The sequence below is a fragment of the Muntiacus reevesi genome, chromosome 6 (genome assembly GCF_963930625.1).
Source record: "Muntiacus reevesi chromosome 6, mMunRee1.1, whole genome shotgun sequence".
Classification (NCBI taxonomy): domain Eukaryota; kingdom Metazoa; phylum Chordata; class Mammalia; order Artiodactyla; family Cervidae; genus Muntiacus; species Muntiacus reevesi.
The window spans coordinates 47118282-47131687 of NC_089254.1; the positions used below are offsets into that span (position 1 = coordinate 47118282).

Below are 13406 nucleotides of genomic sequence, written 5' to 3' on the forward strand. Positions count from 1 at the left end.
AAGTTGACATTTTTGGTATTCACTGCAGCCCAGTGGTGAGGCATACCATCCCTTATGCCATTTACAGAGTTATTAGCCCACTCTTGTTAGATGAGAGCCCATTCGTGTTAGATGCCTTTTCTATCAGCAAGTCATTAGGCTATTGTAATGTTTATTGCATCTCCTGAAGCCTTTCCACCCACACAGTATTCATACTCACATTTACTTATTTATTGTGTACTTCGTGTTTATCAGCCACTGCTTATACTAAGCGCTGAGGTAAAATAGACTTGAAAAATAAACTTGCTAAGTAAATTGATTCTTATCTTTTAGAGGTACACAGGATTGTGTTTTAACTGTAGTACATTGTGCATGGGCTTAAAAGCCCAATATCTGGATAGTTTTTACAGTTTTTAATGTATATTTAATCATTTCACATCATAAATCAGAATTTATACTAGAAAATAACTGATGGATCATACAAACGAATGTCTCTTAATCAATTCATGTTTAGTTTTTTTTTTAAATTTTGGCCATGCAGCAAAACTTAGGGGATCTCAGTTCCCTGACAAGGGATTGAACCTGGGTGATGGCAGTAAAGTGCCAAATCTTAACCACCAGGAAATTCCCTAATAGGGTGTTTAAAAATTTGTCTTTTATTATGAAAAAATATATATAACATAAATTTGGTCCTTTTAAGCATTTTTAAGGTTACAATTCAGTGGCATCAGTAACACTCAGAATGTTTTCCAAAACTTTTTTATTATACCAAATAGGATCTGCAACCATTAAGCAATGATTCCCCGTCCTCTCCATCCTATCTGTATCCTAATCAATTACTCATTCTTTATATGTAAACTCAGAAGAAGACTTCTTTGTAAAGCCAATCATGACAAAATAAATCACATCTTTTATACTACTTCTTAACTCTGTACATATTTTTATTATTGAATTTATCATCTCATTCTATAACTATTTATATTCTTCTAGTTTTGAGTCATTTGATGATAAGATCCAGGAAACACAGACAATATGTCAGCAATTATTAAAAAACCTTCATATTCTTTATGGTTAACATGATATCTGGCACCAAGTAAGCACTCTCAACATTTTATCCAGTTAAAATGAATATTGTTAGTTGTGGCCTGGCATAGGCATAATTTAGCACAGAAAATGCTAGGCAGGCTCCTTCTGCTTAAAACATCCTTTACTTGGAAGGTTTATATGAAATATCATAATTTGTTTTAGGTTAATGTATTCTGCGTTCTGAACCCAACGATTTAAAATGTAAATAAGGACTAAAAGAAATAATATATTAGAATCTGCCAGCAAAACCTTTGGTGCACAAGCTAATTTATCAGGATCTTTCTCCAAAGACAGTGAAAAAATGATTTAATTTTGGAGGAGGAGGTGGAAAGAGAGAAGGGATATGCATATGATTAACTTCATTAAACTGTATACATAAAATATGTGTAGTTTTTTGTCTATCAATAAAGCTTCAATAAAGCTGTTAAAAAGAGAGAAGGGATAATTTTGTAAAAAGTAATTATTTCAAGATAAATATGATGCTACTTAGGTTGGGGAAGACAAATAATACATTAGAAGCTATTCAAGAAGAATTCTTCCTACTTTATAGTTTCCCAGGACATCTAATAAACCTTGCAATACTGTAATAACATTCATTTCTTTACAAAGACAAATGAAATCTACCCATCCACCAACTTGTACTTCAGTGTTAGTCACTCAGTTGTGTCTGACTCTTTGCAACCCCATGGACTATGAGAGAAGCCTGCCAGACTTCTCTGCCCATAGATTTTCCAGGCAGGAATACTGAAGTGGGTTGCCATGCCTTTTTCCTGGGGATCTTCCCAACTCAGGGATCGAACCCGGGTCTTCTGCACTGCAGGCAGATTCTTTGTAGTCTGAGCCACTAGGGAAGTCTGATAATTTATAATCTACCTGATTATAAAAAGGATATGAAATTACATTAAAACATGTTAGACATGACAGTTGAAAAGACATGACAGTCTCGTTTTAAAAATGAGACCAGAAATATTGAATATAATTATTCTAAGAGCTAAGGAGAAGAGGATTGTAATAAATAGTGAGTGACAGTTTTAAAACTTCTTGGCAACTTTTGAAAATAGGAAGGGAACTTTGCTTGAATGTTTTCTTTGAGCAATAAGATCATTCGTATCTTAGAATACGCTAATCAGCCTTACATGGTATCTTTGGAAGAGAAAAACATCCCATTCTTCAAGTATCCAGAAAGGAATATGGAATAAGGAAAATATTTGCTCACATATGGTTTGCTTAGATGCTTGATTCTATCAGAATATTTTTAAGTCAGATGTGCTAATCTTTCTGGAATCAAGTCATTGATTTACATGAAAGTATATTCTCTGCATATATGATTTTATGCATTATTTTTTAATTTTTTACAATTGAAGAATAGTTGATTTACAATATCATGTTAGTTTCATGTGATGGAGGTGGTGGTGGTTTAATCGTTAAGTCGTGTCTGCACAGCAATTCATATATATATATATATTTGTATATACATATATTTATGAAATTAAATATTTTCTTCTTCAGATTCTTTCCCCTCAGAGGTCATTACAAAATATTGAGTGTATTTCCCTGCATAGTTGCATGCTTTAAATAAAATTTATATAAATTATTTTAATCTGTAGACCAGCCTAAGATCAAAGATTATGGTCACCAAAATAAAACCTGCTTTGCATGGAAAGGAACATCACTAGTCTAATTTGAAATGGAAAAAGAATCACTGAATTACTTTATGATTTGCATTCTATAAGACTAAATTAAATCTCAGAACTACTTCCTCTTAGATAAAGCATAAAGAGCATATGAGATAACTTCTTTTGAAGTCTGAGAATGTATGGTCATGAAATGCAATAACTTATCATTTGAGACTTTCACTAATATTTGGCATAACTGCAATTTTGTAACATGACAGGTCTTCAAGTTGTAAGCTATAAACCTTAACTATTACATTTCCAAATAAACTGTTATTTCTCCATTTATGACATGGTGAAAACACTATGAAATATGAAGAAGTCATCGTTACAAATGGCAACATATATATTAAAATATAATTTTTATTTTGACTAGTAAGTCCTTAAATAAAATGTCAGAACGAAGTTCTAAACTAGCACTTTCTGCCCTGAGGGGGAGGAATAAAGCAAAGGAAAGTGAGAATGGGAAGTGCCTTACATAACTCTGCAATGACTGAGCTGACCAAGTAGGAAACAGTCTGCACTGACTCTAGAGACCAAACGAACCAATGCTAATCTCTTAACTACCAAGATTATAATACTACTTCTGGTAAGACAGAAATAAAATGAGATAGCTGAATGTAACACTTAAAATTAATACAACATATCTAAGCTGGTACACAAAATTATAGAAGATGAAATTGATAACAATGTTTTAGATATTATAACATTAACACATATATAGATGCTACACATTTATATAAAAACTATGAGTTTTTGAACAATATTTAAAAATTATTATCAAAATAAGCTTTCTTCTAGACTATATCTGAAAACTGAGTCAGACAGGAGAGTTAAGGTTATCGACTCCATCAAAGAATTTTGCAATAGCATATAATAAACTAAGCATACATTAAAACATATATTTTGGAAGTCATCAGTTCAAAAGTTTTGTTGACTTTTTTATCACTGAGTATAAATTATGAGTTAAGATTTTCATAAATAGTGGGAAAACTTGATAGGGAAAATAATTTATGATAAATAAAAGTCTCTGTCAAAGAAAAAGAATATATCATTCAACATTATAGAAACAATGTTCAGCTTAATAGATCATTTAGCCATAAATTTTAAAATAGTATAATTATAGACAGCATCCTAACTCCATCAATTAACAGCTGCAACCCTAGTCTGGTCACTTAATTTTTCTTAAGACTTCAATTTCTCATTTGCAAAATGGACATCACTCTATCTGCCTCATAAGCAGTCATAATTATATGAGGAAATGTGTACAAAGGACTATATAGGTGTCTGGCACCTAGTTAACCTGAAGTTTAGTATTACTATTTTATTACATCTCCTTCCAAATATGTCCACCAAAACTGTCAACAGACTGCATTCTGCATTTTTAGGGACTGTTTCACTTTTAATTTTTATCACATCTGGAAAGTCAAGCATACATACTACTTCATTTTCCATCAAATTAAAATTATCGTTAACTGGTCATGAATCTCATTTCAGAAGATACAAACAAATCTTTCCTAAAATACGCTCTCAAGCCAGAAGGCCTGTTAATTTAAGAAAAACAAATAGCTAAAAATATCCTGTACTGCACATACATCTTTTGCCACATGGAGACATGAGGAAAGTTTCCTTGGTGGATCCCTCTAAGTTCAGTTGTAAGTGCTGACTCTTTTCAGTCATGTAAAGTTTTAGAAGACAAGCCACACAGTCAACTTACTTGATGAAGATCATTTCCTAACGCATATTCTGCAAAGTAGCCCGGAGCAGCAGATGAAGCTCTGATGGCCTGCCACATTTTATACTGACAGCCTCCCAAATAGTGAGAGTTGATTCCAGGAAAATGTCCATAGTTTCTGAACACAAAGGCTTTTGGTGTTATCCCTCTGTTCACTATGGTACTTACTGCAGCAACCTAGTAGATTAAAAAGTGGACAATACGCATTGTAAGCAGCAATATTTGGGACTGTAAAAATTAAATATTATTTAGTGGTATGAATGAACACTCTACAACTCTACCCATCAGGGTAAAGTGTATAACATAACCCTAGTGTTAAGTAAAGGGAAGCAGATCCTTTTAAGCAGGTTTTTTTTTCTTTTTTTTACGGCAAGACAGTTAGGGCTGGGACAATTTTGAGAAATGCATTATGAGAGAACAGTAATAAAAGACATTCTTTGACTACACGATTTGATTAGCTGTTTAAAAAGACAAGAAGGCATAAATTTGCAGACCTTTATATGATACTGCAGTAGTAGCAATGAACAAAAACTACTTAAAGGTGAATAATGCACCATTTTCATATCACTTATAAATCACTCTGTTTCTGTGCTCTTTGAAAGTATTATGACCTTAGTAACTGAAACTCTAACACAATAAACTAATTCTCAAGGCTTTTTGATCATAGTTAATAACTGGAAGCTGGGTAATTATTTTTTTAACTAAAAAAACCTAATCTTTATCACCTAGGGTCTCATTTTATCAATATCAGTTAAATTTATATAAAATGTGATGTATCTGTTAATAACCTGCAATATGAACTTTAAGAAGCTGAATGGTACTGGTGAGGCCTAAGTTGTTAGGGCTCTCTGCCAAGTCCTGCAAGAGGCCTGTGTGCTTTGCTATTTTATAAACCAGAAGTCACATTCCAAGTTCCTGTGAGTGACCCAAGTGTAGCCTACAGAGGCCACTGTGGGTAAGAGCTGACCATACACTAAAAACTGGAGTCTTTCCATTAACTGGTATACATGCAGGCTCAATTAAGAAATGTGTGGGTGGTTGCCTCATTTATCAGGAGTGAACTACTTTTTGAGGTGGCTGCAGTTCCCTCACACCCACTCGTTTTTTTTTTTAAGTCCAGCATCTGCTCACATTTTAAGAACAAATAAGAAGCCCTGAAGATACAGGAGAACAAACAAGAGGTGTAGCATTCATCTTTGGGTCCTTTCCAACGAGTTACTGCATCTCATCATCACGGCCTCACGTGGTCTGACAGAGCCATCCCTCCAGCCTCATTGTACACGCTGCCCGTGGATCCTTAAGCTCCAACCTCTGGGGCCTGCATTTCTCGAAGGCTCCCCCTGTATGGACTGTTACCTTTGCCAGGACTGCTCATCAGCCTTTACACTGAGACCTCAGAGTACATTTCCTTACAGCAGCCTTCCCTCATGTCCTTGTAAATACATGATTTCAGAGAACTGTTTTAGTATTCCATAGCACTTGTGTGATCATTTGACTAATGCTTACTTTGCCCTACTGGACTGTAAACTCCATGCATGCATTTACTCACTAATGTATCCAAAGTCCCCAGCACAGTGCTGGCACATGGGGTACATAATTAATATCTTAAGAATGAATGAAATATGTGTAAGCAGGAGTGAAAGAGCAATAGAGGGAGTTGTATTTGACTTTTCATGGTTACAGCTTGGTATTCAAGAATAAATACAAGCTGCATGGGATTCCTAGGTACATAAACCCTTATTCCTTAATCAAATAATGAGTCTTAATACAGGACATGGAACTCTAGCAATACTCAATCACAAAATAAATAAAAAGAGGCGCCATACCAAGACATATTCTAGTAACACTGACACTTTAAAAGTTGGGATTCCATTTGTATATTAATCTAATATATATTCACGAGGCACATGAGGTTTCTTTAAAAAAATCTATGGGGGAAAATGCCACAATTTTCCTTAAATCCCTAATTAGATTAACTCTATAATAATTCTGTATCTTTAGTCCCAGTCTTTCATGTTCTTAAACTTTTGTTTTATTTTACTTGATATAGAAAAGCTCCAACATTCACATTCTGTATCTTCATAAAATGACCCAATATATAAGGAATCTATATAATCTACAGCAGTTCCTAAGAAAACTTTTCTCTTAATAAAGGGCCTTCATAATATTCCATTCACCTGACCTTCAATTTCATGTAGGTGTTATAGTTAAGAGACTCTAAACTTACCTTAGGACATGTGGGGTTTCTCGCTGTTTCAATCATTAGTGAAGATCCCATCCTGTCCCTTTATTAAAGGAGAAGAATTAAATTATATCAAAATGATTTTATTTCCCAATATCAGAGAACATACATTATGCAGTTCCTATTATGTGGGACAAAAAAGAAAAATTTCCTCTAGGAAGCTTACAATCCAACTAATGCACGTAAAACAATATATAGCTACCTATTAACCTCCAAATCAAACTACAAGTATCTACAATCCTGCAGGAGGTTGTGTGTGTGTGTGTGGGGGGGGGGGGGGAGGAGTCGATACAGGCTTTCCTATCTAGGAAAGATGGATGGAGGTGTAGCTTGACAAGGACACCACTGATGGCAAGAAAACACATTAAAAGCCAGAACATATACAGAGTAAAGGCACAGAGGCAGAACAAATTTGTTGTTTTCAGGGTCCTCCTGATAGGATAAAGGAACTGTGCTGAAATAAGACTGCTGAACTATGGCAGGCTATATATAGAGCAGTCTAAAAACCAGATCAAGACATTCAGACTTCAAACCTGTATTAGCAATACAGAGCCTATGCCACCCCCCAAAAATGCTTTTTAAACCATCTGAACTGGCATTTGAACTACTGCAACATTATAGAAATTACCCTTAGGCAGCAATTTTCACAATTCCATTACAAGGAAATTTTATTCAGTGCTTATTTTTTTTCCAGACTTAAAAATTAGGTATTTTTCCCCTGTACTGAATATAAAAAATGTTTTGTGTTTTTTTTTTTTTTACCAACTTGCCTCAGTAAGGAAAAATGCCTTTCTAACAACATTTTTTTCAAACAGTACTTACATTTCTCAACTAGAATATTAGTGAATTTCACATATTTAAAAATTAGGTAGCAATATACCCTTTATTATCTTTTATAAATACAATGTAAAATGTTTTCTATAAAGGACAAGATCTTTGTCTTCCCTAACCAGATCTACATGTTTCTTCTGCATGAAGATCAAGGCAATTTTGTTCTCCTAAGGGTCTTTCACTTTATCTTTTCACAGAAATCTTCTATAAGATTGGGACAGAGATCCTGGAAGCATGCTACTTTCACACTTTAAGCAAAGGTCACATTTTTTTTGTTTGTTTGTTTAAACCTTAATTTTATAAAGAGCTAAAAGGTTTTAGTGAATTGTTATGAATATAAAATTGAAGAGAAAATCAAAACATTAATTGCTTATTTTAGAGAAATGTTAAAATAAAATAAAACATTCCCAGAGTGTACTGATGTTGTAATTAAAAATAGTGTCCATTAAGTAACACAAAATCATTATCCCAGGGGAAAAAGAACATAAAAATGTTCTCAATAAACAATGAGAGAAAAAAAAATGACCCAAAAGGCCAGGGAATGGGCATGGTAGAGCATTAACAGCAAGGCCTTCACTGAATTTTCCAATCTTCCCTTTCTGATTTCCATATCCTTGTATACAATCCCTTTCCACACAGATCCTGGGTTTGAGTGGTTTTGGTCAATAGGACATCAGCAAACATGTCGTTAAACTAAGGTCTGGTGAGTCCTCATGCTCTGGGCTTGCCCTGATGGGATTGTGAGACTGTCACAGTGGGATAAAGCCCAGGAGGAGAGAGACCAGCTGTCCCGGCATCTCAGCTGAGCTGCCCACTGGCCACCAGCAGCCATGAGTGAGTTGAAACCACAGAATCATGAGACTTAATCATGACCTAAAAAAACACTTAAACTTCAGGGCTAGAAAATAATACAAAGATTTGCCTGATTTCGACGTAGAAAACATTTTCTAAATATCAAAGTTCAAAATTAAAGGAAAAGATCTGACTACACGAAGATTTTAAGCTCACATTAAAAAATACTCTTAACTAAACAGCACATTTTCAACATATCAACAAATGATTAATACATTTAAAATACAGTGCACAATGTCCCAGTAGGAAAATGAGCAAGTACTATGCTCTTGAAATCTGCACACTAGAAAGAAATTTTTTTAAAAATGTTCAAATTTATCAATAACCAATGTGATGCCAACTGGAAATACCAGTTTAAAAATCTCTAAAACTGACAAAGTTTTAAAAATTAAAATGCTTGGTGTTAAGTAATTCATGAAATGGAAACACAAATTGATGCTGGTGGCTAAGCTGGGACAACTGATTTAAATTCAGGTATACACATATATCTATCTTTAAAATGATTCTTAAAACATGTATACTCTCTGACCCAAAAAATTTCACTGAAGAGGTTTATCTTAAATACATAGCCAGAGATTTAAGTAGAGATGCAGGGTATCCACCAAAACTTTATTTTAGGTGCAAAAATATCTGAAATGTCCTCTTTTTTCACTAGGAAATTTGTTAAAAAATAGAACATTCATAAAATGGACTGTGAACAATCATTAAAACATGTCTCAAAAAATATCTAATGACATAGGAAACCAATCAAAATAAAATGCTAAGTGAAAACGCATATGCATTATCATCCCAATTTTATGAATAGTATGAATACAAATGCATGCTCACAACCTCTCACACACATACACTTATTTATCTCTGAGAAATTCTAGAAAAATGTACATCACCATGTTAATGGTGCTTTTGGTCTCTGCAGAACTATACATTTTCACTATTTTCTTTCTATATTTTCTATTTCATATTTAATAATTACTTTAGAAAAACATCAACATTGACCCAATAATTATGCTTCTTATAAACTGACCTACAGATATATTCTGAAGTGTGGGCGGAAAAGTAAACTTTCCTATAACAGCACTGTTCATAATCACAAAAAAAATCAGAAACATAAATGTCTGAAACATTAGGATATAAATCTTAACACTAGGTTAAGAAAATATGGCATCACCCTGCAGAATGTAGCAGAGTCTTTTTAAAAATTTGGCAATGTATTTTAATAAAGTTGAAAAAAGAGAAAAAGACAGAAAATTGTAATTACAATATAACTTCTACCATATAAAATATATATGAAAATATCTATAATCTAAGGAAAAAAATTAGAAAATACAAGGTCTTTGGCTCTGAATAAGACTGTGGGTGATTTTATGTTTCTACTTTACACTTATATTTTTAGAAAGTGAGCATAACGGCTTTACAGTATTTTGAGGAAAATGTTTAAAATTATTAAATCTTTTAGAACAATATCTGTTAATGACTTGAGAAAGGCTAATACTACTATGCCTTTTTAAATAAGGTCGGTTAGCACCTGTGGATTCTGGTACCCTGAGGGTTCCTGGAACCAACCCACTGAAGATGCCTAGGGGAAACTGTATGTGAAGGAAAAACAGGAGGCAAACATGTCCTATATACAACTTTTAAAAAGGTGACTGCAATTTTTACAAACCAATCTCACACATGTGAACCCAACAAAGCAGTGAATAGAATACAATTCACCAATATATTAACAGTGGTTATTCCTAATGAATGAGGTCAACAATTGAGTATTTACATTTTTCTGCTTTGTTTAAATACAAGACATATTTAAAAAGAATAAATACAACTTACTTCAGAATGTTTTCCCAAGTTTGGCTGTCATAAAATGCATGGCTCCAACTCATTTTGACTGTTCCAACAATGACATTTTGTGAAAACACATCTGATCCTAATTTTCGATAAAGTTCCTCACATTCATCCAGGGGCATATGAAACAATCCCAACATGAAGGCTAATATAGCACCTGAAAGAAAGAATCCTTAGTTTTTATCAGCACGATCATTATAGTACTTATAAGATCTTCTGAGTCACAGACCTGGTTAAAATTCTAGCTTTCATACTTTTTGACTGTATCACTTGAGACAAACCTCTTAACCTCCCAGAGCTCTAATTCTGTTCATCTATAAAATAAGGATAATTACAATAACTAAAATTCATACATTATTGTAACACTGGAATAACACATGTAAAGGCCATTACCAGGCCTCAGAGAAGATTCAACAAATACCAACCACTGATGATAATTTTAAAATATATAAAAAGGTGCTATTATACGTTAAATAACATATTAATTAAGATACTGTGGTAGGTAATGTCCTTTCTAACCTTATAAACTTATCCTTACCTTATTAAAAAAAAAAATAAAATAAACAGCTGACTTAATACCCTAGCAGCAACTGATATCACACACTGCCATCTAGTGTACCTAGCTGGCATTACCCTGAACTAAGGAGGAAAAGGGGAGAAGAATGCTTTGGGGGATGCAGAGAAGGGCGTGAAGGGCAAAGATCCGTAAAGCATCACTGCTTACAAAAAGAAATAAAAATAGTAAATCATTATCATAATGCATTTTAAATATTTTATGTATTTTTTGTCTTTTTCTAGTAAAAGAAGTCTTCAGCTTGTTTTAAAATTCACTTTATGGTATAACTATGTAACAGAAATTGTTATTTATCAAGTTTCAGAAAACGTTTACACTGGAAATAACCTGCCAAAAAAATTAAGTTGCTTTTAAGGAAAGCTACTATAAAGATAAACAGATATTTAAAAAACTGAATTTACTGCACAGGTAGAAAAAAGAACAACAGAGATGTTAACTTTAAACTAAATATGTATTTTTAACTTTACAAAAACTATATGTGCAAACAAAAGTTTTATATTAGAATATACAAAATGAAAAAAGAAAGGAAGATTATGAGTACTATAAGTTAAGGTTAACATAATCAAGAAAACACAGTGGAAAAGACACACTGTGGTAAGTGCAGACATGCACGTATCACACAAGATACTTTACTCCATGGATGAATCTCTGATTTAAATCCCCCTTATCAAGCATCCACCTACTAACCATGGTGCCAAAGCAAGAAGTTAGCCTGTAGATACATTTAAAGGTATGAGTTGCTAGGACCATTTCAAATATTAACAGAAATGGCCAGGATAACAGCTTTAGGAAAAAAATTCCAAGAACATTTGCCCTGGGAAAGGTCTCTTTAAGAAAAGTTTCCATAGTTAAATAATTGGGTATATAAGTATTACTTTCCTATCCTGCTGGAGAAGGAAATGGCAACCCTCTCCAGTACTCTTGCCTGGAAAATCCCATGGACAGAGGAGCGCGGTAGGCTATAGTCCATGGGGTCGCAAAGAGTTGGACACGACTGGGCGACTTTGCTTTTTTTTTTCCTATCCTGAGAGTGAGTCTCAATGCATTTTTAACATACTAGAAGATCTAAGAAGTGCCTCTGTAAAGAAAACTGTTTGACTTTCTTTGTATGTGTTAGTCGTTCAGTCATGTCTGACTCTTGAGACCCCACGGACTGCAGTCCGCCAGGTTCCTCTGTCCGTGGGATCTTCCAGGCAAGAATACTGGAGTGAGTTGTCAGGCCCTCCCCCAGGGAACCTCCCCGGCCCAGGGATCGAAGCTCGGTCACCTGCATTGCTGGCCGATTCTTTACCATTTGAGCCATCAGGGAAGCCCCTTAATTTTCTTTAACCCAGGCTTTTCCAAATTTGCTATCATCTGAGGAATCACTGTTTGGTGGAACATCACAGGAATCATCAACTCCTTATGCTTCTGAAATTATCCCACAACTGTTATTGAGTTTTCAAAATGGAGCATAAATTAACATGCCCTTTGGGAATATGTCATTCTTGGTCCAGATAATACAGAGAAATCTTTGGCTTTGATGCTGGTAGTCTTTAGGACTACTATCATAATTCTGAAGGAGAAAAAACAGAAAAAAAAAAAAACTCTATGATGATGAACTAATGTAAAGTAAGGAACTCTCAGGTACAGCAGGGATCTGTGATGCTAACAGTCCTCGAGCGTTCCCCGGGCAGTAGGCAACAGCCAGGGTCCCTGAGAAGCCTCCTGTATATACACACAGGAGAGCAGGGGTGTGGGTGGGGTGGCGGTGACACACGGCTGAGACGCTGATACAGGAAACAAAAACAAAACCAACGGAGAGCAAACATTCATCTGATGGTGAGTCAGTGAAAAACTAAAAGTTACTCAGAAACAACCATGTTCTAACTTGCCAATTTCTTCTACATAAATATGAAACTAGAATTTTAAATGTACATCAGTTAGGAATACTAGAGTAGCAAAAGTGTCCCTCTGCGAGGAAATTGCTTCTTATATCCTTTTTTATCTAGTTGTCTGAAATAAAAACTTAAAACAGATAAATGTGAGAACCCATTTAAAAGATTTCCTCACAGAGGGACACTTTCCAAAAGAAAGCAAAATCTTATCCATCCTTGATGTTCTATTGGTTCAAGTACAATTTTGAATACCCACCATTTTGTAGGCTTCCCTGGTAACTCAGACGTAAAGAATTCACCTACAATCCAGGAGATCCAGGTATGATCCTGGGTCGGGAAGATCCCCTGGAGAAAGGAATGGCAACCCACTCAAGTATTCTTGCCTGGAGAATCCCATGGACAGAGGAGCCTGGCGGGCTACAGTCCATGGGGTTGCAGAGAATTGGACATGACTGAGCAACTAACACTCACTTTTTCACCATTTTGTTACTTTCCTTAAGGCAATTAATTTACAAATTGTTCTTGTCACTGTGGCTTATTTAAAACATATTAGAAAAGCACACTAAAATCTGTTTCTGAATGTTAACTTATTTCCAATAAGCATTTTTAAAAGTTCATTAAGCAAATTAAAGGACTATTCAGTATCAAAATATGAAACTAACATCCATCATTTCAGGAAATGACCATGATCTTAATCATGAGAGTTTAGTGTACTTTT

General features: G+C 34.4%; 1 protein-coding gene across 2 annotated transcripts in view; it reads right to left on the reverse strand.

The window, feature by feature from the left end:
• Nucleotides 1-13406, reverse strand: part of PNPLA8 (patatin like phospholipase domain containing 8) — a 42791-nt gene that overhangs the window by 7287 nt on the left and 22098 nt on the right. For both annotated transcript variants that reach the window (XM_065938543.1, XM_065938542.1), the window contains exons 6-8: nucleotides 10223-10394; nucleotides 6701-6758; nucleotides 4456-4650 (exon numbers count right to left, since the gene is read on the reverse strand). In XM_065938543.1, the coding sequence (XP_065794615.1) occupies nucleotides 4456-4650; nucleotides 6701-6758; nucleotides 10223-10394 (425 nt within the window). The remainder of the gene's footprint in view (nucleotides 1-4455; nucleotides 4651-6700; nucleotides 6759-10222; nucleotides 10395-13406) is intronic.